This window comes from Xyrauchen texanus, chromosome 14 (genome assembly GCF_025860055.1).
Source record: "Xyrauchen texanus isolate HMW12.3.18 chromosome 14, RBS_HiC_50CHRs, whole genome shotgun sequence".
In the NCBI taxonomy this organism is placed as follows: domain Eukaryota; kingdom Metazoa; phylum Chordata; class Actinopteri; order Cypriniformes; family Catostomidae; genus Xyrauchen; species Xyrauchen texanus.
Window position 1 is genome coordinate 14817346 of NC_068289.1, and position 26613 is coordinate 14843958.

The following is a 26613-nucleotide window of genomic DNA, read 5'->3' on the forward strand; positions in this document are numbered from 1 at the left end:
TTGGACACAAATGGTTTACACCAAAATGCATTTCTTTCACCACATGTTCATATTTCAAAAGAATTCAAACCTTCTCTTAAACGGGTAGCTATGGGTAGATTATTTGCATATTAGACAGTGCTGAAATGTAGGGTCAGCTGTCCTTGCTCTCACTGGGAAGGACATCATCTCATGAGGTAGAGGACATTGGAATAAACTACATTCATTCAGACATACATATCGATAACTGAACATTTTAAGGTCATTACAAGCGTTGAAACAATTACAAGTGTTGTTTTACCCAGCAGGCTACACAGAGAACAGGAGAGGAATTTGTCAGGTTGCGAGCAAAAACGGATAATGTCATTTAATGCCTATAATCCATTACTTGCCTTGCCTATTCACGTGCCCCATAAATACACTGGCTCATGTTAGTAAACTTGTAAAACCTGCTTGAGCATGTTTACATAAAGTATTTATTAGTAATTTGCCATGCAATTTGTAAGTTATTTATAGTTGAATACAGAAGTTTACATACACCTTAGCCAAATACATTTAAACTCAGCTTTTCACAATTCCTGACATTTAATCATTAAAAACATTCCCTGTCTTACATCAGTTAGGATCACTGCTTTATTTTAAGAATTTGAAATGTCAGAATAGTAGTAGAGAGAATTATTTATTTCAGCTTTTATTTCTGTCATCACATTCCCAGTGGGTCAGAAGTTTACATACACTTTGTTAGTATATGGTAGCATTGTCTTTAAATTTTTTAACTTGGGCCAAATGTTTTGGGTAGCCTTCCACAAGCTTCTCATAATAAGTTGCTGGAATTCTGGCCCATTCCTCCAGAGGGAACTGGTGTAACGGAGTCAAGTTTTTAGGTCTCCTTTCTCGCACATGCTTTTTCAGTTCTGCACATACATTTTCTATCGGATTGAGGTCAGGGCTTTGTGATGGCCACTCCAATACCTTGACTTTGTTGTCCTTAAGCCATTATGCCACAACTCTGGAGTTATGCTTGGGGGCATTTTCCATTTGGAAGACTTATTTGGAACCAAGCTTTAACTCCCTGGTTGAATTCTTGCAATGTTGCTTCAATATATACAAATAATTTTCCTTCCTCATGATGCTATCCATTTGGTGAAGTGTATCAGTCTCTCCTGCATCAAAGCACCCCCACAACATGATACTGCCCCTCTTCACGGTTCGGATGGTGTTCTTCGTCGTGCAAGCCTCACCCTTTTTCCTCCAAATATAACGATAGTCATCATGGCCAAACATTTTAATTTTTGTTTCCTCAGACCAGAGGACATATCTCCAAAAAGTAAGATCTTTGTCCCCATGTGCACTTGCAAACACTTTTGGAGCAGTGGCTTCTTCCTTGCTGAGCAGCCTTTCAGGTTATATTGATATAGGACTCGTTTTACTGTGGATATAGATACTTGTCTACCTGTTTCCTCCAGCATCTTCACAAGGTCCTTTGCTGTTGTTCTGGGATTGATCTGTACTTTTCGCACCAAACTACGTTCATCTCTAGGAAATAGAATGTGTCTCTTCCTGAGCGGTATGATGACTGTGTGGTCCCATGGAGTTTATACTTGCATACTATTGTTTGTACAGATGAATTTTGAAATTTCTCCCAAGGATGAAACAGACTTGCTCCACAACTGTTTGGGTCTTGGCTGATTTCTTTTGATTTTCCCATGATGTCAAGCAAGGAGGCCTTAAAATACATCCACAGGTACACCTCCAATTCAGTACAGCTCCTATCAGAAGCTAATTGGCTAATTGCCTAAAGGCTTAACATAATTTTCTGGAATTTTCCAAGCTGCTTAAAGGGACAATTAACATTGTGTATGTGAAATTCTCCCGCGACCCTGTACGGATGGATGGATGTGAAATTCTGACCTACTGGAATTGTGATCTAGTCAATTAAAAGTGAAACAATCTGTCTGTAAACAATTGTTGGAAAAATTAATCATGTCATGCAAAAAGTAGATGTCCTAAACGACTTGCCAAAACTATAGTTTACTAATATTAAATCTGTGGAGTGGTTAAAAAATGAGTTTTAATGACTTCAACCTAAGTCTTTGTAAACATCTGACTTTAACTGTAGCTGATCATCTTCATTATTTCTTAACTGACAGTTTTGTTGTTTTTTTGGGTTTGTGCTTTTTTTTTAAACTAATTAGCTTTTTTCCTGCTTTACACTTCATTGAAAAGCCTGTTGATTAAGACTACTTTCAGACACTGCTCTCTGGGCCTCAAACAATGGTTCGGGATCATTGTCAGTGGTTTTTTTTTTTTTATACAGGGCACTTTGTCTTTAAGGTTCCTCAAGAAATGTGTGAAATCAGAAGTATTTAAACAGTTGCATTTCTTCATAACAACAGGAAGCATGTCCAGGCCTTTTTGCTGACTTTATAAGGGGAAAAATTATGGGAGGGGGGGTATTGTCTTTGTGCCCCCTCTGAAACTTCTGAGTCCCCTCGGACCAATGCCAAAACCTCCTCCCACACCCATTGTAAGGATGTTGAACAACAACAAGCGAAATTATCAAGGAGGATCATCCCTCATTCTGAAAAAAAGATAAACAGCCTCCACCCTAAAAGGTCCACCCTAAGGATAAAAATTCCCTAAAAAAATCACATCCTAGGACCATCCCTGATCGTGTCCCATATTGAGGCGACATTGGTATTGGTATTGGTATTAGGGGGAGGGACATTCTCTATTTAGAGAGCATTTTATTGCAAAAAACTTGGATTAACACCTGAGAGCAAGATAAGGTATAAATATTTTTGTGTCTGTTTTCCTGGAAGAGAGAGAATGTGAATTTTAAATGCATATATCTGCTAAAAATTTATTTTGTCAATTTTTAGGAGTACACTAGCATATAGATCAGCATATAGCCTCAAAGCAATCAGACATACACTAGAGGCCAAAAGTGTGGAATACAGATTTTGCTGATTTGGATTTAATTCACCAAAGTGGCATTCAACTGATCACAAAGTATAGTCAAGAAAATTACTGATGTAAAAAACAGTACCATCACTATTTTAAAAAAGTCACTTTTTATCAAATCTAGACAGGCCCCATTTCCAGTAGCCATCACTCAAACACCTTATCATTGAGTAATAATGCTAAATTGCTAATTTGGTACTAGAAAATCACTTGAAATTATATCGAACACAGCTGAAAGCTATTTGACTTGTTAAACGAAGCTTAACATTGTCTTTGTATGTGTTTTTGAGTTGCCACAGTATGCAATAGACTGGCATGTCTTAAGGTCAATATAAGGTCAAACTGACCTAAACTGTCAACTGACATACTGACAGCTAATGCCAAAAATGCTAAAAAAAAATCTATTTTTTTTTGTTCTCTCCACCTTTTCTCCCCAATTTGGAATGCCCAATTCCCAATGTGCTCAAGGTTCGCGTGGTGGCATAGTGACTCGCCTCAATCCGGGTGGTGGAGGACGAATCTCAGTTGCCTCAGTGTCTGAGACCGTCAATCCATGCATCTCATTACATGGCTTGTTGTGCACGTTAGCGCGTGTGGAGGCTTCATGCTATTCTCTCCGGCATCATGCACAACTCACCACGTGCCCCACCGAGAATAAGAACCACATTATAGTGACCACGAGGAGGTTACTCCATGTGACTCTACCCTCCCTAGCAACCGGGCCAATTTGGTTGCTTGGGAGACCTGGCTGGAGTCACTCAGCACGCCCTGGATTCAAACTCACGACTCCAGGGGTGGTAATCAGCATCTTTACTCACTGAGCTACCTCCACCCGTGTGGAGGATTTGCTGAGAACACTTTACAAGAGTTTAATATTTGTTAGTAGTAATTTTTTACAATGTTAAAGCCCTGACAATACATTGTGATCAGTTGAATGCAATAAAAGTGAATAAAAGTACCAATTTATTTGGTGAAAAAAAAGTACCAATTTCTTTCCATAAGAGCAAAATCAGGACATTATTCCAAACTTTTGGCTGGTACATAACTGAATTAAGTTTGTTTTTTCCTTCTATACCTACTCTCTTTTCATATATTAAATGAGTAACAGTGTTTTGCTCCACTCATCCTTCAGTAACAGCCTCTTTGCAAAGTCTCCATTACATTTTGCTAAGTTTCCAAAACAATCCACACCAAAATTTGCTGCACAAACGGTTAAGGTAACACAGAAATAATTAAGGACCATGATAAAAATAAACTTCAGCTACTCTTTCCAAACGTTAGGATTCTTTAGTTTTCATTAAGGCCCTAAAATTTAAAGAACAGTGCTAATTCTTATAAAGGATCTCATTATATATATATATATATATATATATATATATATATATATATATATATATATATATATATATATATAAAATCTAAAATACCTGTTTACAAAATGAAAGCAGACTCCAGTGTATAAATTGCCCATTATTGTTCAGGAGCACAAAAGCGCTCTCTATTTTTTGTTGTGGAGTGCCAGTGTACTTTAAAGCTGCTGACAGCACAGACGCTTACATTGCAATCAGCTCTCGCTGGCTCTCTCCCTCACAAATTTGTATGGATGGGCACAGCCTGTCTGCCTGGTCTGGACATCAGGGCACGCCCATTTTGGGACTTTCAGACCTCATTTCCTCGTACTTAATGTGTTGCATTACAATCATTCATTCCATTCCATATGTAAGAGCACAGGCTGGGCAAGGGCATAGGGATGTGTCAACCTTTTCTAAAGGTACTTAAACTGTAAATTAGCTATTTGTGAGACTTCTGGTTCCTTGTCAATTTGAGCACTGTCTGTGTGTGTCAGGCACAGATTGCATACACCAACGCTGCATATTAGTCCCTATAAGAAAAAGCACCTGTTATATTAGGCATGCAGCATAGAAGTACATTTTAAGCAAAGGCCTTGAAAATAGTGAATTTAACTGAATGTAACAGTAGCTTTTAAAAGGCCATATGGAATACACATGTATTTTGATGCACATGTTATCATTACCCCTAAACATACACTGTATAATGGAACACATTATGGTCACACAGTCCAAAATGCATTCTTCAAACGTGCTTTCAACACATTTTGACCTAGTTTTAATCATTGACCATTCCTATCTAAATGTAGCCATTTTTATAACTACATTTTAACCAGCAGTTATGTGTTACACAGTTTTACAACTTAGCAGCGATAATGGCAAATAATTAGAGATATACAAATCTAATCTTATACATTTTTATATTTTATTCCCTTCCATGTGACAAAGATGCTATTCTCATTGTTACAGCTGCCCTAAGCAAAATATAGTTGTATCAGTGCACATGAGGTACATTTTTCATCGTAATGCCATAACCTAGTTTTTATTGTTTGACATAAAACACACATTAGAATAAAGGTTTAAGTTCACTTGAAGTTAAAATTATATTTGGATTCAAGGCTTTTACAAGTTCATATCAAGACTTTAAAGCAAAACACGTGAATAGTAGACACATTATCTATTCTGTGTAGGTGTGCTGGAACTTTAGTTCTCTACTCCCCAAACAGAGGAGACTAACAATCAGTGTGGGAAATAATTGTGTCAGTGTGGATGTGTTTGGTTGTTCTCTTCTGTCTGTGGAAATATCTGGCTCCTCTTTCAGTGTAGCTGTTTTGTAGAAACAGAACGAATCTCTGGACTATGTTGACAACATTGTGGTCAAAAGGTTTGTTTACATCTTGTTGATTTAGCCCTGTAGAAGACTACACACAGTAACACAACCTAATATATATATATATATATATTTATTTATTTTAAATTTTTTTTTTTATTAAAGATTATAAGTTAAAAACTATTGCTTTTGAACATATACAATGAATTTGGCATGATAAGATCCTAATCCTGAAACCTTTTGTTTACAAAAAGTTTACAAAGTGACTATATGGGGCCCTGGTAAAAAGCATGTTTTGTCCTGCTCTTTTTGTGTTCGTACATCCCTTCTTCAATGTCAAATAATAATAACTACAGCGGAAAAATAGATGTTATTCTGGGTGTTTGCTGCCACCGCACAGTTACCGATTGCTATGATAAGAAACATCCCACAACAAAGCAGTTGCCTTTATTTAGGTTCCATTCGGCATTTTACGGAACACTTCGCCAGCCGTCTCTAGGAAACCGACCTTCCCCCCACCCTCCGCCCATCATCCTCAGACTCGCTCGGCTTTATGTCTGGTCGCTGCTGTGAACGTGAACTGCCATGCGCGGTGGCCATGTTATCGTGCTCTCCTCCCTCTTTCGGGGGACTCGTCAGAGACTCCAGCACTCATAGCACTAGCTACATTACAAGGAGGCAGCTGGTGAATAGGATCATAGTGGGAGAGAGAGAGAAAGGGAGAGAGTCACACCGCTAACACCGTACTAAAACAAAAGAAAGGACGTGATGGAATAAAGCAGGACCTCGCAGAGTCGCTCGGCTTCTCACTGTCATCTGACACCGGCTGAAGGACTTTGTTTTGGCTGATTTCGCGCTTTGTTGACAGCTAGACAACAATTCAAAATGCGCCTGGCAGTTTGAACTGTGATGGGGAGAGACTCTGCCGTTGTAACGTTGGATATCGATCGCCCTGCTTATCTCTTGGCAGTCTGTATCTATTTCCTCACGTTTAAACTTAATATGCTGTGTTGAAGTGTTTTGCGTGGATATACGCTTAAAAAGAGCGGCTGAAGCCAATCCATTTCAGCTAGCTGGTTAGCGGCTGTTAACTTAGCATTGACATTAGCCTGCTCCTCATGGTGGACATTTAAACACATCTCAAGTGGAATAATTTTGGCAGTTACAGGAAAGTGCTGGTTATATGTGGAAATTACTCGTGTGGATTAAAGTTCCTTCTGAAAAAGAGCTGTTGAACACGGCGGTTCTCTTAGGCTGTATTTATACCTCTGGCAGAGACTATCCTCTCGACATGAATCACCACGACCGATCCGGGGAATCCGCTAGTGCCCGAAAAACGGTTTACCCAGCGAGACGGGAGAGTAGCGGCAGCAGCACGGGTGGTGGCGGCGGCTCCTCATTGACAATTTCTGGTAGCACCAGCCTTAACAGCAACAACTTGATGTTGGGGGATGATTACTCACCACCTGTGCTGAGTCAGTCTCAAACACCAGCCACATCCTCACTTGGGCCTCAGAACCCTCCTCAAAGCTTGAGTATTCCTTTACAGTCAACCCTGTTACCCCCAACCCTGCCCACAGCAGTGGCACAGATGAAGAAGAAAAGTGGCTTTCAGATCACTAGCGTTACCCCGGCTCAGACATCTGTCAGCACTAACAACAGCATTACAGAAGACACAGAGAGTTGTGATGACCTGGATGAATCCCACACTGAGGACCTGTCCTCCTCTGAGATCTTGGATGTGTCCCTATCACAGGCTAATAATGCTGGAGGACCGGAAAGGAGCTACTCTGAGGAAACGCTCAATAACTTCCATGAGGCGGATACCCCAGGGGCCGTGTCACCCAACCAACCACCCATCCTCACCCAAGGATATTCACATGGCACGATGGTTAATGGAACCATTCACCACCACCACCACCACAATCATGGGCAACATTCCACTCCCTCCAGTAAAGCCCATCCTTCTGTGGTTGGTGCTAGTGGAACACAGATCGGAAAAACATTGGGTGCTGCAGTGACATCTGGTGTGAACTCAAGTTCTGGAACTTTAGCCAGCACAGGCCAGAAAATGCTTTCAAATGTGGTGGGAATTATTGAAAATGCCTCTGTTGGCACAAACAGTGTCATCTGTCAGCCTTTGGCTACTGTTGCCTCAGGAACTGGAATGATCTCTATGGCTTCAGGTGCCAGTATTAGTACTGGAAATCCTGTAACAAGTAATGTTTGTATGTTAAATTCTGCCAGCGTGCCTGCTTTGTGTGGCATCAGCACCAATAGTAGCAGTGGAAATAACTCCCCTGGTTTGAATGTTAGTAACCCAAATGTAAACTTGACTCCGATTCAGAGTGGAATAATTGGCATGAGCTTCACTATGGCCACCACTGGTACCACTTCAACAGGTGTGGGGCCAGCTGTCATTGGCCAGCATGCCGTGTCTGCCCCCTCTGTCCCTGTGGTTAATGCTCAGACTCAACAGGCCCAAGTTCCTACTCCTGCCTCCACCAGCTCACGTTTTAGGGTTGTAAAATTGGACTCTACCTCTGAGCCTTTTAAGAAAGGTAGATGGACGTGCGCTGAGTATTACGACAAGGAGGCCCCTGAGAACACCCCCAGCACCCGAACAGCGGAAAGCATCCGCCAGTTTATGCCTGAGAATGTGGTGTGCCTGGAGAGAGACTGTGTAAGTGGGAGCTCTGTCAGCAGCTCGGCCAGCAATTACACTGAGAGCCTGGGCAGTGGTGAGAAGGGTGGCCCCTCAGCTGTGCAGCAGCAGACCTTCCAGCAGCCCCCCTCTCAAATGCATGACTACTCATCTTCTAACATGCCCATGTCCCAAATGCAACCCCAGGATGTAGTGCATGCACATCATAAGACTAATGCTGTTGCCCCAATGCCAGTGGGCATTCAACAACAGGCAGGCTTGCAGACCACTATTGGGCTCTCGTCTACTGCTGTGCCCCCTCATATGCCCAAGCTGACATATGCTCAGGCAGCGCAATCATCTTCCGCTCAAGCCCTGCCTGTGGTCACCCAGCAGCAGATGGGCTACCCACCTGCACTGCAGCCAGCTGCACCAGTCCAGGTAGCACCAGTTGGCAGCCTGCCACCTGATTTCCCTCAATCCAAGCAAATCATCAAAGCTGTGGCACCTGCACCATCACAAACTTTGCCCCACCTGGCTACATCCATCCCACCTGTAACGGTGTCGGGGAACGGTCAGCAACCTGTGGGCCCTCTGCAAACCCCTGCTCCTGCTAAGCCACTTCCTCAAGGACTTCTACAGCCACAACAGACAACTGCCCCCCAGATGGTCCAGGTGCCCATTGGCGGTGTCATGCCACAGCTGGTGCAGTCCGCTGGGACCGGTCTCATCCATCAGACCCAGGGGCAGCAGCTCACCTCTCACCCCTCCATGGAACAGCAATCACAGCTCAGCGGTCAAGGCTGTGGCCCCCAGTTTGTCCCGGCTGTGACTGCTAGCCTGTCCACATCAAGTGTGCCTCATAATATTCAGAGTGATGCCCAGTCCAGTTTGATGCAGAACGGCTCAAAAGAGGCTGGGCCAAGGCCCACTGTGGTGCCCACATTGCTTGAGGATGCCCAGCTTCTTCTGTTACAGCACCAGGCCCTGCTCATGCAATCCAAGCCAGCCAGTGGTGAATGTGCCTCCCAGACCGGCACCTTGCGTGGTCAAGAGGGAAGCAGTGGAGTCAATGCCTTAACTGCCTCGGCCAGCCTGCTGAAGAACTTGCCAGTAGAAGGAGAGGAAGATGGGTAAGTTTTAGTCATGTTTTAAAATCATGTACTTCACTTCCCACTCATTTGCCTTTGTTATAAAATTACAATATGAATAGCTTTTATTAAAAATTATGCATGCAGGCATTCAGAGTTGTGGCTTAATCTAGTGCTATAAACATAATTTATGGTGTGCATTAATTATCACAGCAGGCGTTTTTGTGGACTGTTGAGAAGAACTATAGACTTCCACTGTGGAGTTATAAATGTGGTCGTCTGTATAGAAAGACTGCTTCTTTGCTTTCTTTATATAGATTCTCAGGCTGGATTTAAAAGGATTTTTATTTTTTTATTTTTTTTAACAAATTTCTGTCATTTACTCACTCGCATGTTTTTCCTGTCATGTTTGACTTTTCTTTTGTGGAACATAAAAGGAGTTTAATACTGTATCAGTCGCCATTCACTTTCATTGCATTTTTATTTTTTTATTTTTTTTTGCATACTATGAAAGTTAATGGTGACTGAGGCTAACATTCTGCTTAACATCTCCTTTTGTTTTCCACGTAAGAAAGAAAGTCCTAAAGGATTGGAACAACATGATGGTGAGTAAATTATCACATTTATATTTTTGTTGATCTATCCCTTGGCCCACTCACTGACTTGTATAATTCAGGCCTCAACCCCTATTCATTAAAGCCATTCTATCATGCATTTTGGGACTAAATGCATGACTATATAATAGCTTAATTCTAATGCTTTTAAAATGATAATAACTGATGTTTTGTGACAAGATTGCTTATAAGCTATAACATTGTTAAATCCAAAAGAGATCAATGGTGTACTGTCTGTTTCAGTGGTTGGGTTGTCTTGATTTTGCGCAGATATAGCAGTGTACGCTTTCGAAAGTGTGTGGTAGACCTCAGCAGCGAATTAACATACCTTAAAATATTTTCTCATATCATAACTCTATTGAGCTTAAGAGAGCCTTTTTACAAGTGTAAACTATATTTTCAGTCTTTTTGTTTTTTTGTCTTCTGTCACTGCAGTCCCTAGGTGCATGCAGTATGAAACCAAGCTCTGCATTTACAGTACATTTCTTAAATTAAATCAACAAGACTGTAATGCATTGCCAATCCACATAGACATACTGTCAAGGCAGTGTGAAACAAGCTTGCAAATGTCAAGATTTGTGTTAAGTTGTTGTCAAGAAACAGACGTTCATGTTTATACTGTACTGTCTTTATGCTTTCTTCTAAAAAGAAGTTTCCTGTGCTTGACAGAGCTTGTCTAACAGATGTCCCAGGGATGACAGAGTGCTCTGTAATATGACACTCCTTAATTAAACACAGATTTGTCACAGTGCACACATCATTCTGGCACCAAATGTTTATTTCAGGTGTTGGTCTTAATCGTACTGTAAAAGCTTTTTCTTTTCTTTTTTTTACCTGGCTCTACTGTATAACAATCTCAGATCGCTAGCTCTTCATGTCTTTCAAAGGACCAGACTATCTGTGTATTTGTCATATTCCAGACACAAAGTGAAATGTGGTGGTCCCAAAATATCAGGATCTTTCACGATCTGGATTTTCTACCCCCTTTTCTCTTGATTTGGAATGTCCAATTCCCAATTTATGCTCTAAGTCCTTGTGGTGGCAAAGTGACTCGCCTCAATCCAGGTGGCGGAGGACGAATTTCAGCTGCCTCCACGGTGGAGACCGTCAACTCGTGCATCTTCTCACGTGGCTTGTTGCACATTAGGGCTGGGATAAACTATTAGTTTTTAAACGATTAATCTAACAATTAATTTTTCCAGTCCGATTCGATTTCGATTCGATTATCTTCCCATTAATTGACTAATAGCAATTTATACATGTTGATTTACATATCTCAATGAAAAAAAAAAATTAATTCCTTAACATTGCAATATATGTTTATTGCTCTTAAAATTCCAAAATAAAAGACTATACAAGTGCAAAGTAATGCATTCTGATGTCTAGCGTTCAATAAAACCTTGAAGCCATGAAAACACATAGGCCTAGCTTACTGAAAAAAGTGCATCTTGTAATTCTTCTTTCAGATTAAAATAACAACAACTTCATGTCTAGCATTCAATAAAAAGGTCACCCAAAATACTTGTTTAGAACAATTGAAAGAATACAGTAACCAATGTAAACATGAGGGCTTTAAGCTAATACAGAAGTGCTTTTCCAACAAAAAATAAATAAAAATTAACAGCGACAGTGGGAGCCAGCAGCCTGTCATGGCGTCCTTCCTGAACCAACAGAATTGAACATTTATGTTGAAAACACATAGTCCAAGCTTACTGAAAAAAGTGCATCTTTTAATTCTTCATTCACATAAAAATAACAACAACATATAGTAGTAATACACTCTGCCACTCACCTTTTTCTTAAACTCAAAAATAAAATTCAAGTAAAAGTGTACAAGAGCAAAATAATGCATTCTGATGTCTAGCGTTCAATAAAAAAATAAAAAGGTCACCCAGCCACCCTTTCTTAGAGCTATTGAAAGAATACAGTAACTATTGTAAACTTGGGGGCTTTAAGCTAATACAGAAAGTGCTTTTCCAACAAAAAATAAATAATGAAAATAAACATTCAGAATTCAACATTTATGTTGAACATACTGAAAAAAATCATCTTCATTCACATGCAAATAACAACTTACACTCTGACACTTTCCTTTCACCTTAAGAATACTGTGCGTGCGTACGTGCGCGGCGCCTCTTCAGGTGCTGGTGCATTGCTGTGGTGCTAGAATGGAAAGCCATCTCCATTTTGCAAAGACGACATATCACAGAATTGTTTCCTTTAATGTAAAAGAATTCCCATACTTTAGAGGAACGAGTGCCTTGCACTTCTGATAGTCTGAGGAGCCACTCGTGTTGCTACTACTCTCCGGCGCCGCCATCTTTGTTTTGGGTCTGATGAATCGACGCGCATATTTTGCATCGACGTCGCGTTGTCCCAGCCCTATTGCACATGCACAACTTGCCACGCACCCCACCGAGAGTGAGAACCACACATTATAGCGACCACGAGGAGGTTACCCCGTGTGACTTTACCCTCCCTAGCAACAGGGCCAATTAGGTTTCTTAGGAGACCTGGCTGGAGTCACTCATTATGCCCTGGATTCAAACTCATGACTCCAGGGGTGATGAGACGTCTTTGATTTATATTGTGATTATCAACAATCTCAAAAATAAAATAAGGCTCCTCCTTGAGACGTTGTGTGTAGTTGTCAGTGAAAAGTCACATCAAGCATTTTCAATCATCGTTTTCATGATCGATCACTGCGGTCACTTCTGAGTACTCTAGTATTCGTGCCCATTCCTAATTGTGATGAATCGTGTGATATAGAATCCTGACCTGTATCGCTTGTATCATATCGTGAAGTGGATGCCGATACCCTGCCCTAAAAGATACAAAATGTTTAATGCAAGAAGTAAAAAACATTACAAATAATCCAGGCATGTTTTTTTCACACTGTTATTCACTAAATTAACAAAAGGAAGAATTGTATAGTAATACTATAAAAACATTATTATTAATAATTCTTAATATTAAAATGAATTGTATTATATCACCTGCAAAATCTGCACAATATATTGAATATTAAATATATCACGCAACCCTGATTCCTGCAGATAAGGAAGAGCAAGTTTATTTATAGTTACATTTATCTTTGTATGTTGACATTATTATGTAGCTAATTAGAAAATAAACAACCGCATGCCTATAAACTCATTAAAATGATTAATATCCTTTTGAAGTTAAAGCATGTGATTGACATGTGATGTGAAACTAACACACCTGTTAGAGTCAAGTCGGTCTTCCAAGGGTGTTTTTCCTGTCGGAATAATACATCTAATTTTGTTAGGTTGTGTGTAACATAGCTGTCCAGCAACCTTGTTGGCATATTTTTGGTGTGTTTGGATGAAAGTCTTCAGCACTGCTTTCAAGAGAGCTGGCCATTTGAATTATGACTTCCAAAGAGCCTTTTGCTTCTCAATTAGAAAACGGTTAGATCTCAACCTGATGTATCAGTCTTTATTTCTCTGTTTTCAAAGACTATCAGCCAGTCCTGTTTTGGTTTAGAGAATGAGCTCACTGTAACTGATGAGATCATATAGTTTTCTCCCATTTTGCTCATGCTCAATAACAGATTAAGTCAGGGCATATATATATATATACACACATATATACATATACATTTTTCCCCCTTTATTTCTTTTTCACGGTCATAGGTAACTGTTGACCGGCAGCCTCATATTGAAAGATTATCATCTCACATTTGCTTTTTTGAATGTAATCTGCTCTTGGCACTGATAGAAGCATTGAGAGTCAATGAATCACTCACTGTGTGGAGATAAAGTAGATTATATCTCCAATTAATGACCCTATGGAATGGGAGAGGAGAGGAAATGCTTTCACTCAGCCAGATCGGGCCACAGCAGATAATGTGGTAGTACAGATTTTGACCATGTGTACTTTCTCTTTTAGTCCCTGAATGATAGTTGTTTTCACTGCTGTTCCTGCCTCGAGTTTTCCAATGTTCCTCTCTGCCATAGCTCTCAAATTGTATTTACTGTTTGGTGTGTACACTTCTTGTGGCACAATTTGTAAGACTGGGTAAAAATATAGCTTTTCCAGACTAGCCACAAGCTTCGTTTAAACAGTCTTGATTTCAATTCTTAAAATTCCAAGATTGATATATATATATATATATATATATATATATATATATATTATTTTTTTAGGTAAAAGTTTACTTTAGTTTTGGCTGATATTATATTTATTAAATAAATAGCAATTTAACGTAATAGTTTGGGCCATGTCATTTATTGTTTTAAATTTCCATTTTTTTTCTCAATGTAGGAAGTAACTTACAGTAATTTACAGCATTAAACGAGACTATTTATTTAATATGTTATCAAAATATACATTTTTAACTAAAAAAATATCCACAAATGAATCAGAATTCAATCAATGGAGGAGCTTGTGAATCAGAATTGAATTAAGAATTAAAAGCTACAGCAGATAGGATGATTTTCAGCAAATTACATTTGTCTCCTTGCACAAAGCTGTCTTATGGCTTCAGAAGACTTGCAAGATAGTGTACGATTCTTATGAAGTACTTAATACTTTTTATAGTACTTTTTTGGTGCTTGGAATATACATTCTCTTCCACTTTTGTTGTATGGAATAGAGCAGCGGGGACATTCTACCTCACATCTCCATTTGTGTTTTCATGGAAGAAAGAAAATAATACAGGGTTTGAATGACACGAGGGAAAGCCGAGAGTAAATGAGAACAAAAGTTTTAGTTTTTGAGGTGAATTATCCCTTTTAATGTGGTTTTCAGCCACATTATTACTGAACATCAGAATGGTCAATGAAAAAAACAGCAAAATGCAGGTTGTCTGATTTAATAAATAATTATTTGTAATGAACACAAAATTGTTTCTTTTCTAAACTTGTTTTATTTGCTTTGGATTAATGTAATTCTCTAAAATGTTAGTTAATAAAAATACAATTGTTAATTTTTCATAGTGCTTTAATGTTACTTAAACAACTTCAGATTTTTTTAAATGCATTAAATGTTGATATTAACATTAATAAAGATTAGGACTGCAACTAATGATTTTTTGAACGATTATTCGACTATTCTTTCAATTATTGCAACGATTAATCATTAGCTCTTAACTGACTATTCAGCTTGTGTCTCGACTTAACAGGTTTGTATAAAATGTGCTTACTTACAATAGCGGACAAAATCATATTTTAAAAATACCTCTAAAGGACATTCCCTGAATTACAAGAAAAGTTTTCAAGGAAGTTTACCCTGCAAATGTTTACTTCTGCATTCCAAAACCTGGAGTGTGACAAAGGTCTATAGAGCTGCGTTTCACTGATTTTCTTCACAATTAGATACAAACTGTGACATACAGTATATGATTCACTGCGTCGCGAGCCATCATGTTATAATCTAGCTGCACCAAACGCTCACGAGGGACGAGCGTCCCCGCACCAGAGGGTGCCTCAACCGGGTACAGTTTTAATCTGTTCCCCCTTCACCCGACTCATAGAAGTGGTACTGACCGCACAGAGAAATGCCATTTTTGGAGTTTGTTAATGACCCACTTCCTTATTATTTGATCTTCAATAAAGGATACATTAAATGTATAATGCCAGGTTGTTTGCTTTTTAGATGCTCTGACATGCAAATTTTGCTTAAGCAGAATGCCAGAGCCGGCTCTGATTTATTTCACGAAGACAGTGCTTCTGTATTTCCTAATTTGGTATTTTTGCATTATAATTCCCTCATACTTTGCGATTTACATCACCTGAAGCTGTTTGGAAAGTTTAGAGTGCATCTGGACGTGTTTTTTCTTCCTCTCATTACATGTCATCGTTTCATATGATCATGTTTTGTTAAATTACTTCAAACGACTATTCGACAGTGAAAATTTTTGTTGACAATTTGTTTATTGTCGATGTTGTCGATAACGTTGACCAATCGTTTAAGCCCTAATCAAAATTAATGAATGCTGTAAATGTTTTGTATATTGTTAGTCATATTAACTAATATTAACAAATGTAACCTTATTGTAAAGTTTTACCAAATCAATTTGAGGCTACTTAATTGGGTCATTTAAAAATAAGTTAATTCCATTATGTTGAAATTACGTGAATAAATATTTATAAGAATTAAGCTAAACCAAGAGGAAAACAAATGTTGATGTAACTTGATTGTTTCATGTGACACTGATGTACATGGCTTAATCATGTAAATATATTTTGTATATTTGTTTTTTTGTGTAATCCAAGACAAGAACCTTTTTTATTAATTTCTTTTGCCCAAAGAAAGCTCTTTGTATGCGCTTCTCTCTTTTAGGATGATGTCATTTGGATTAGAACCTGTCCTTCCAAACTTGAGAGCAGAGAGCACAGCAAAAGTACTTTAGGGACTGAAAGCTAATAGGGGCAGAGACCGCATGAGGTCAGCTGAACTGGTTTCTCAAACACATTCACAAAAGGCATTTGCGCTTGTCTCAACTCTTTTCAGGTTGAAATCTGCTGGCTTGTATATTCTTTGGTGACAACATACAATCCTCAGTTGCTTTGCTACTTCCTACTTCGCTTGATTGGTGAAGTTTTTGTCAGATAAATGACAAATGTCGACTCTTAAAAAGTAAATTTTGCGATCTTTTACTCCCTTTGATAAGTCCTTTTGAGATTTCTGAACGCACATTAGGCAAGAGATAGTTATAAAAGATATCTGCATGATCGAATCTAGTAAAAGTGTTGATTCTTGTTTTTAATAATAGTTTTGCTCTGTTCAGCACTGTCAATTGTCCTGGCAGGATTTCATTTGTTTAGGCCAAATTGCACAGCCATTATGCAACGCATTCGCATGTAAACATTTCATTAATTTGAGGCCTCACGCCTCAACACAAAGTGTAAATGAAAGCGCTAGGGCACAGCTACACATTTTATTACTTATAAAAGCATATTTGCTAAGTGGATATGTTCAACTGGCCTATTTAGCCAGCCCCATTTATTTGCGGTTCGAACAAAAGAATGGAGACAACCTCAGTCTAGCTTGCTCTGAGGCTGTTGCATTGTCATGTTATAGCGGACAATTAATGTCCTGCTTTGATCTGCTGGATACAATCATTGAAGTGCATGGCATCTTTAGTTTTTATTTTCATTGGTTTAATAATGTTTGTTCAGTGATGAGAGTAATTAGCTGTTTGTGTTTAGCAATTGATGAAGAGGGTCTTGTTTTATCAGTAAATATTTCTATAAATGTATGCTGTATTTGCATAACCATGCCCTGGCCACTTGCTCTATAATCCTCTGAAATTATTTTAGAAGGAACAGAATTAATGTAAAACAATAGTAAAACAAAGAGAGCGTATGCTTTTTATTTTTTAGCATAGTTTTTTTTTTATTAGCATTCTAATATTTTTATCTTCCCAACTCCAACACTCTTCACAATCATTTCTGACATGAAAAAATATTCTTACTTTTCATTTAAGGGTCAGTTCTGTGTTGCCTGATTAAAATGCCTTCTATGAAATCCAGATTGCTGCTCTGAAATGAAACGGTTCCCCAACCAAAGCTGTTATTCATGCCTCAGCTACAGCCTGTAGGTCAGGAAGTTTTATCCCTTTTTATTTTGGCTTTCTAAGGGCAGTCTGCACATGAGTCAGCATAGCTGGAAAGCTGCCTTTAGCTGTGGTTTCAGACTGGCCAGGAAATCTTGTGTGCAACCTTAACCTTAATGTGCTCATGTCGTGTTCTTGCTCTGTTAAACGTGTACAATGAAATTTCCTCTACATGTATCACCAGGCTGGATGGAGTAAAATAAGTTCTCCATGGAAATAAGTTCTCCATGTTATTGATTTCAGATAAATGCAAAAATTATTTTATCTGGCTTTTTGGGGTGGGTGGTATGATCATGGTATGAGTAATTTTATATCATGGTTACAGTATGTATCAGATAGAAAGACAAAATAGTTTATATTTTAAATGACAATGTGGTATTGGCTATTTGTGGATAATCCAGTAAATTAGCCCAAGTACTTTTCTTATTAAATTATATTCTCTATTTATTTAGAACTTTGGTGCTAACCACAAAATATATTAATATCACATAAATTATAAGTCTGGCATCAGTGCAAAGATGAATTTACAGTGTAAAATTAAAACCAATTAAATAATATTATATACAGAGCACTTTATTAGGAACACTGGTCCTTTTGAAGTGCCCGAAATGGTCGTCTGCTTTTGTAGCCCATTCTCCTCCAGGTTTTGACATATTGTGCATTCTGAGATGCTATTCTGCTCACTGCAATTGTACAGAGTGGTTATCCGAGTTAACATAGCCCTTCTGTCAGCTCGATGCAGTCTGGCCATTCTCCATTTACCTCGCTCATCAACAAGGTGTTTCCGTCTGTAGAACTGCTGCTCACGGGATGTTTTTTGTTTTTAGCACCATTCAGAGTAAATTGACTGTTGTGTGTGGAAATCCCAAGAGATCAGCAGTTACAGAAATACTCAAACCAGACCATCTGGCACCAACAATCATGCCATGGTCCAAATCACTAAGATCACATTTTTCTCCATTCCTATGGTTGATGTGAATATTAACTGAAGCTTCTGACCCATATCTGTATGATTTTATGACTTTCACTGCTGCTTCACGATTGGCTGACATTATTAGATAAGGCATGAATAAGTAGGTGTACAGTTGCTCCTAATAAAGTGCTCTGTGAGTGTATAAATCTCTTGTGAGATTTTTACCATTGCACGGTGTATATATAGTCAGACCGCCCATCTTTTACAGACTGTACAAATGACCCCAAATGGTCAGGTTTTCCCACCAAGCACCTTGCCTGCTCCCTTTGGGACGGCTCCATCTGTGCAGTGTGTCTTATCTCCACTTCCTCCCATCCCTGCAACAAACACCATGTGTGACACAGATTATCTACATGTCAAGTTCTTGCCTCTGTACAATTCTTAACTCCTAATACCAGCCAACAAGCAAACAGCTTGTGCACAAAGTAATGGCAGCTGCAATACAGAGGCACCTGAGTCTAGATTATCAATCATTTGGGTGCCGTCCACCTAGATTTCCATGACAGCTAAAGAAACATTTCACCTCATCATTTACTCACCCTAATGTTGTTGCAGACCCGGTCACAGTGTCATGCTTTGAGGGCTGAGCAAATGCTCATGCATTACAGTAGCAGAGGATGTGTGATTTTGTGCAAATTACGCAATTTAAAAAAAGATAGGCCCTGAATCTAGGCACGACGGGTCAACTGCCAATCACAAATTTAAGACGAAAATCGGCAGGTCGCGATTGGTGGAAAATCGATACTACTACTAGGCCTGTCGCAATTATTATGCATTTTAAATTCCAGTCACATGCTACTATCTAAGTAAGGGGATGAATGGCATGTTTGAGTGTCTCATTCAGTTGAACTCTGATTGTCTTACTGAGCTGCGCCGTGGACCACTCTAAATGCAGCCCCTGAAGAGTAACCACTTTTGAACCGAACTTGAAGCACCGCGATGTGTGCGCTGTCTGCGCCATACTCCCGTGAAAATATAAACAAGGATTTTAGTGAATGCTAAGTGTTCAGGTTTCACTTTCATTTAACGATTGTGTAATGGCAAATGTTATTTGCTGTTTTGGGTTCATACGTGCTGTGTTAATGACACGCAGTGAAACAGAGGAGCCTGAGATGCTAGAATGAAGAAACAGAATCTCAAAGGTCGGTCTTCATGTGATATATAACAACTCATGGGTTTAATTGGAGAGCCTAATGTAAAAGTAATTTGTGAAAGTGAAGAGTTTTGGATTTTTATTAACCCGTTACTTAATAGACCACTGTAAATAGTTCTATTGACCTCTAATCTGAATAGTCTATTAGCGGAGTGCATCCCAGATGATGTTGTTCTGAATCTCAGAATCATGCTGCAGAGGCCAAACAGAGTAATATCTCAGGTTTTATTGATTACATAACTTTATTTTTTGTGTGTGCACAGTCTGATGTGACTATTTAGCACAGCAGCACGACTAGAATAGAAGAAACATTACTGTGACCCAAATGACATTTATGAAAATGTGCAAATGGATTCAAATTTGTCATCGCATATTATAATTTTTAAAAGCAAATGGGTTTAAGATGTGGCACTGTACAGTTCTGTATGGCAAAGAGGACTAGATTATCAGGAAATTATGACCTAAATTGCACTCTTTCCTTTACACAAAGCTTTCGTATGTCTTCAGAAGGCTTGAGATACAGTATGGACAAAATATTGTTTTTACTATTTTTATGACTTTTACTTCTACTTTTGATTCTTCTTCAAAAAAAATGTTTTAAGCTCAACAGTCTGAGACCTTCACTTTGATTATATGACAAAGAGTGTCTGGTATATGTCTCGTTTTGTGTTCCTCATAAGAAAGTCATAGGGTAAATAATGACAGACACTTTTTTTTTTTTCCTTTCAACATGAACATCAGTGCCATCTTATGAGTTGCTTCTATTTGATGTGAACTCATCTGATTGTATGGAATGCTCCGGTCATGATGGGGTTTATCATCGATCTCCCATCACTTTGTCCAGAGTAATCCCCTCTCTTATGTGAGGAGGCTGAATGAGTTCTGGGCTCTGTATTTAGCATACAGCGTGCCGCTGTGAGCCATTAGCACTGAGTCATTGTTTCAGCCACGCTGCCGGTGTCGCCTGGCTGCTAGCCATCTCGCGCTTTCTGTGCAGACCCCCACACGCTTGTCCATCCCTGTCCTTTATGCCGGTCTGCCTGCTCGTCTGAGCTGCCACCAAGCTGCTATAGCAACCGACAGTCCTAAAACCCCCTTGCATAGCTCTTCCAGAGCCAGTTGTCTTCATCACTCTCGCACAGCCTTTCGAAAAACTGCTCTCATTCAGCAGCGGCTACAAATTCCTTGGTTGCTGTTTTAAAACCATGCCATGCTCCTTTTGGGCTGGAAATAAGGAGGACTATAAAATTATTGATTGGTTGTTTGTTGATTAGTGGCAGAATACATGCAAATTTATGCTTTGCCTTTCTGCCAAACACTGAACTAAAGCGGTTTCTTTGCCCTGTCATGGCTTTTTTCAAGGAAGCATGAATAAAGAACAGATCCCTACAGAGGGCTCTGGCCCTGGGTTTCTTTCTCATCCGGGGCTGTTTTGGACCACGTCTGTGATCACTCTGTTATGTGCTGAGTGGAAAACTACAGGGGAAAGCAGTGTTGATATTTAGCTGTATCAAGTCACAACAATAAGGATGGCTTGGTGAAAGTGTGAGATAGTTGTTGGCAAGTCAGTGGAACTGTCACTAACCCTATCGTTAAGTACAGAGTTATCTTGCATTCATTGATAACACACGTTTTAATGCCTAGCAAACTAGGGCTGTGCAATATGGATAATTTTTTTTTAATATATATATTGAGATTTTTGGTTAATGTTAGTCCTATTCGTGAATTTAAAATGTAACACATTTAATCTTAAGTGATTGATTATATTTTCAGATATTTCTTTATGCCCATCTTTTTTCACCTTCCTGAGTTCTGTTCTCTCACTGTTTTTTTTTGTGCACTGTATTCTGATAAGTTAGTGGACCAATCAGAATAATGAATTAAACATAACAGAATTCTGATTATATATAAATTAAACAGCTTGCAGCAGTTTAGAAATTCCATATTTAGTGCCCGACCGATTTATTGGTCAGCCGATATTAGCCTTTCACACATATATCGGTATCGCCGTATATGTTTTCCGATATGTGCATATAAGAATATATTTTCAGAACATATAATGTAGAAAACAATGCTTGGGGTGATTTGGATCATTTTGGGTGTCATAATGTAGTTTGTCCAGCAGAGCACACTCTGACTCATTGTTTTCAGAGCTGAGCAGACAAACAATGTGGATTTACGCTCCGTCTTCGTGGTAAGTTGCTAACTAGTTTGTGAAATACATATTGGAAAGTTGTAAAAAAATGAACCCATCATTTTCCCTTTTCAATATACCTAATATAACGTTAACCCTGTTCCTGACAACCATGTCAATCATGTTTATCACAACTGTTTGCTATGTTAGCGAGCTATTGTTTGTCAGTAATGTATCATATTGAAAGGTAAACCAAACAATTGCATTTACAAAATGTTATATTTAAATGTCTGGTTTTCCACTGTTGAATGTTTCCCCTGAACTTGTATAGCAAAATACGGTGCAACACGCTGCCGCTGTTTATCTCTCGCCTCGGCAGGTGTGTAAATGCTTCTTGTTTTACAACCTGCCCCTAATTGACTGGCAGTAATAAATAGTCACCATTTGACTGATACTAAACAGTACTACGGATGTTTATTTAGCTATAATTTTAATTCTTTATTTAAATGGTCAGCAACTGACTGATACTGAACATACAGTACTGATTTTTATTTAGCTATAATTTTAATTCTTTATTTAAATGGTCAGCAACTGACTGATACTGAACATACAGTACTGTTTATTTAGCTATTGTATTTTTATTTATTCTTTATTTTCTCAGTGTTCATTTCAATTGGTTGATAATGTATAATAATAATAAAAATAAAATATTCTTAGATAAAAATATTTAAGAAAGCACCCTTCTGAGTACCTTTGCAAAGTCAGATCGATGCACAATCCACATAGAAAAGGTCTGTTTTCATTCCAGCTCAAAAATTCACTATATCCTCCATAAAGGTAATCTGTCAATTTACCCCCTCTAAAATCGGTATTGGAATCCCATAACGGTCTGGCTCTAATCATATTGTGATTTTCTTTTTTTTTTTTTCTTCTTCTTTTTTTTTTTATTGTGACATTTTTGTTTGAATACTCCTTTTTCAGTTGTCTTAACGGCATAATTTCCCAAAGTATGCTGTTATGCAGCAGGCTGTAAATGCTTTTTCAAATGACAATGTATTAGTGTGGACATAGTCTTTGGTTTCATAACATTGTTGTGACGAGTATTTAAATATTACAAAGGTTTGCACACGACTGTCCATAGAAAAAATCTTTTTAGGAATTTGTATTCAGAGGCCAAAAAGAACGGATGTCATAAAATATTGATTATTAATTGGCACGTTTTTTTTATTGATATATTTGTGGCATCGATATTTTAAAATTAGCTGATATTTAAATTCATTTAAGATATTTAAATTCTCACACATTCATATTCACTCGGTTAGCCACTGATTAAAAGTCTGGCATAAAAGCGTTGGGAGACCACAATACCATTTACTGAAGCACTCTCACACAAATGCACTCACACAGGACAAGCTGAAGTGGCACAGGAGATGGTAGTTTTGGTACTTCAAGAATGAACAAAGTGACGTTGATCAGTTTGCAGGTTAGTGAAACTGGTGTAACTGCGCAAACTGAACGATTACAAATGGCTATGTTTATTATGCAATTTCTCTATGTATCTTTGAAGAGGTTTCATTCAAGCTGTCAAACCACAAAACAACATGCTTGTAACTGAAAATACATTGTGTAGGCTTAATGAAAAATGCATGTTTACAATAGATCATCCAGTGATGGTTAAGGTAAATAATCTTTTTCACAATCAATCAATTCATTTAATGGAAAACGAATCGGTTACTAACGTAACCTCGGTTCTCTCTAGATGAGGGAATGAGTATTGCGTAAGCTAGCTTACGCTACGGGAAAGATTAATCTTTTCTGAGATATTGAAGCCAAAAAAATTATCCTTAATTTTGTATCCCTTGTCAACGCAGTGCGGCAGCTGCAGACCTTGAGCGGGCTAGCTAGCGAGCTCATTGGTTGCTCTGCGGCAACTGCTGCAGCCTATAGACGAGCTTGGGCTGAACTCGCGATCCAATGAGAGGCGTCCAGCGCTCACTGCATCAAAGCCCGCCAAAAAGGGCGTGACTAGAGTGCATATAAGCGTAGTTCGTAGGCTGGAACCCTGGTTTTCATTGAATGAAGCGAAAAATCGCTCGTGGCGCGAGCACGGCCGGTTACGCAATACTCGTTCCCTCATCTAGAGAGAACCGAGGTTACGTTAAGAACCTCTCGTAAGAGAACGAATCGGTTACCTCGTATTGCATAAGCTAGCTTACACTACGGGAACCCTTTGTCAACGCCGTGCGCGCCAAGCATCCACTGCATGAGCCCCAGGGAATTAAGGGGGACCCGGGGGAGCCCTTGTGAGTGGGGAATTAATATTTGGCCGGCAAGAGTGTGGGCCAGTGTGTGTATAGTACATAAGCACATAGACAGAGCGGCGGTGCCGGTCTGTGTGGACTGTGTCCCATTAATGCAGCTCACCAGGGGAGCTGTAGCGTATTAAACCGCTAGCAGTTTAGCCTGCAGAGCGGGTACTTCCAGATTGTAAAATCTGACAAAGGTGGAGGGAAGCCCAGCCCGCTGCCACACATATGTCGTGAATGGAAATCCCGCTGGACCATGCCCATGAGGAGGCCATGCCTCTAGTGGAGTGAGCCTTAATGCCTAGCGGGCATGGTAGGTCTTTTGACGCTGCGCGGCAGCAATAGCGTCCACTATCCATCTGGACAGTGTCTGTTTCGAGGCGCGAGACCTGTGGTGCGCCCTCGAGCGAAACGAAAAGCTGTTCGGAGCTTCTGAAAGATGCGGAGCGCGCAGTATACAATCTCAGTGCTCTGACTGGGCAAAGGAGATTGGCGTCGCGTTCGCTATCAGATGCTGGTAGCGCCGACAAGGAAATGATCTGTGCTCTGAAAGGAGTACCGACCACCTTGGGGACGTAGCCATGTCTAGGCTTTAAAATGACCTTGGAGTCACTTGGTCCAAACTCAAGACACGCAGGCTGACAGATAGCGCGTGAAGGTCTCCTACCCGTTTAACTGATGATAGGGCAGTTAGAAAAGCGGTTTTAAATGAGAGGTGTTTCACATCCACGGATTGAAGCGGTTCGAAAGGGGGCTTTCATAGCTCGAGAACTATAGAAAGGTCCCAGATAGGAACCGATGGGGGCGCGGAGGGTTCATCCTTCTAGCTCCCCTGAGGAAGCGGATGACCAGCTCGCTTTTACCCTGTGACTGGCTGTGCAGGGGTTCAGCGAACCCGCGACGGCCGCCACGCATACACTTTGAGCGTGGATGGGGATCTGCCCTTATCCAGCAGCTCTTGTAAAAACACGAGCAGCGGCGACACCCCACATGTCCGTGGGTCCAGGTCTCTGTCGGTGCACCATTTTGAAAACACAGACCATTTTGACGCATAGAGTCTTCTGGTGGAGGGGGCTCTAGCGTGTATGATGGTGTTTATTACTCCTTCTGGCAAAGCGACGGGTAGTCGTTGATCACCCACGCGTGTAGCGCCCAGCGCTCTGGGTGGGGATGCCAGATCGTTCCGCGAGCTTGCGAGAGGAGATCTGCTCTCACTGGGATGGGCCACGGCGCTGTCAGTGACAGCTGCGTAAGCTCCGGGAACCATGTTTGATTCTCCCAGCACGGGGCTATGAGGAGCACCGAGTGGCGCGTTTCCCTGATCCTCTGCATTACCTGTGGCCAGTGCGTCCTCGCTTTTCGAGAAAAATATTGGGCAGTGAGAGTTCTCTTCTGACGCAAAGAGGTCTATCTCTGCTCTGCCGAATATGCGCCATAACGTCTGGACTGTTTGAGCGTGCAGGGACCATTCCCCTGGGGGAATATTGTCTCTGGACAGTCTGTCTGGGCCGTCGTTCAGGTTGCCTGGCACGTGCGTCGCCCTCAGCGAGCGCAGGTGGCGCTGGGACCAACTCAGTATGCGTTCGTCAGATGGAAGAGGTTCCTGGATCTGACACCGCCCTGACGGTTTAGATAGGATACCACAGACCTGTTGTCCGAGCGGACCAGGACGTGGTGACCCTGAATGATCGGGAGGAAGCGCACGAGCGCATACTCGACCGCTATCATTTCCAGACAATTTATGTGAAGGAGCTTTTCCTGAACTGACCATAGGCCAAAAACCGGAGAGCCCTCGCAGACCGCGCCCCAACCCGTGTTGGACGCGTCTGTCGAGATGACTTTTCGGCGAGATACAGCTCCCATCATCACTCCCCGCTGATACCACTCGGCCACTGTCCAGGGCTGCAGAGCTGAAATACAGGTCTGAGTCACTCTGATTGGCTGGCGGCCTGTGGCCCAAGCCCGGCGAGATGCGCGGGTGTTTAGCCAATGCTGAAGCGGGCGCATGCGCAGTAAACCCAGTTGAAGTACTGCTGCATTTTTTTGTGTTCAGTGGAGGGATATGAACCATTTCTGGACATGTTTGTGGTCAGAGAATATATTGGCAGGACAAGTTAAAATCTGAACTCCTGACTTGGCCAGCTGAAAAAAACATTATCTGAAAAAATTATTATATTGTTGTCTCCCGTAGAGGTACTAGCTATGATTGGTGTATTACTGGGCAGTGCCAGTGTTTGGAACAGTAACCAAGAGCTTGTTTTCTCAGACAACCGCCTGTTCCTGCTGCATGGTCCCACGGGTCCTCTGGCCATCTGTATTTGGAGTACTAGTTTGAAACAGGGACTTTCCAGAAATGGCCCCCTGAACAAATCAGGCCCTATCCTTGTCTGGTTAGTGGGAATCTGTCCTTTTTGTCATTTAGCCAGGGTTACTTTGTATGGTTTATAATCCCAACACTTTGAATAAACCAGAATGAACATCAGTAAAAGGTGTT

The 26613-nt window shown here is 40.2% G+C and overlaps 1 protein-coding gene across 1 annotated transcript in view; it reads left to right on the plus strand.

Annotated features, from left to right (window-relative positions):
• Nucleotides 1-6275: 6275 nt before the first annotated feature.
• The window catches only part of tsc22d1 (TSC22 domain family, member 1), a 57103-nt gene continuing 36765 nt past the window's right edge, over nt 6276-26613 (plus strand). The window contains exon 1 of the mRNA XM_052142129.1: nt 6276-9399. Within this exon, the coding sequence (XP_051998089.1) occupies nt 6806-9399 (2594 nt within the window). The 5' untranslated portion in view covers nt 6276-6805. The remainder of the gene's footprint in view (nt 9400-26613) is intronic.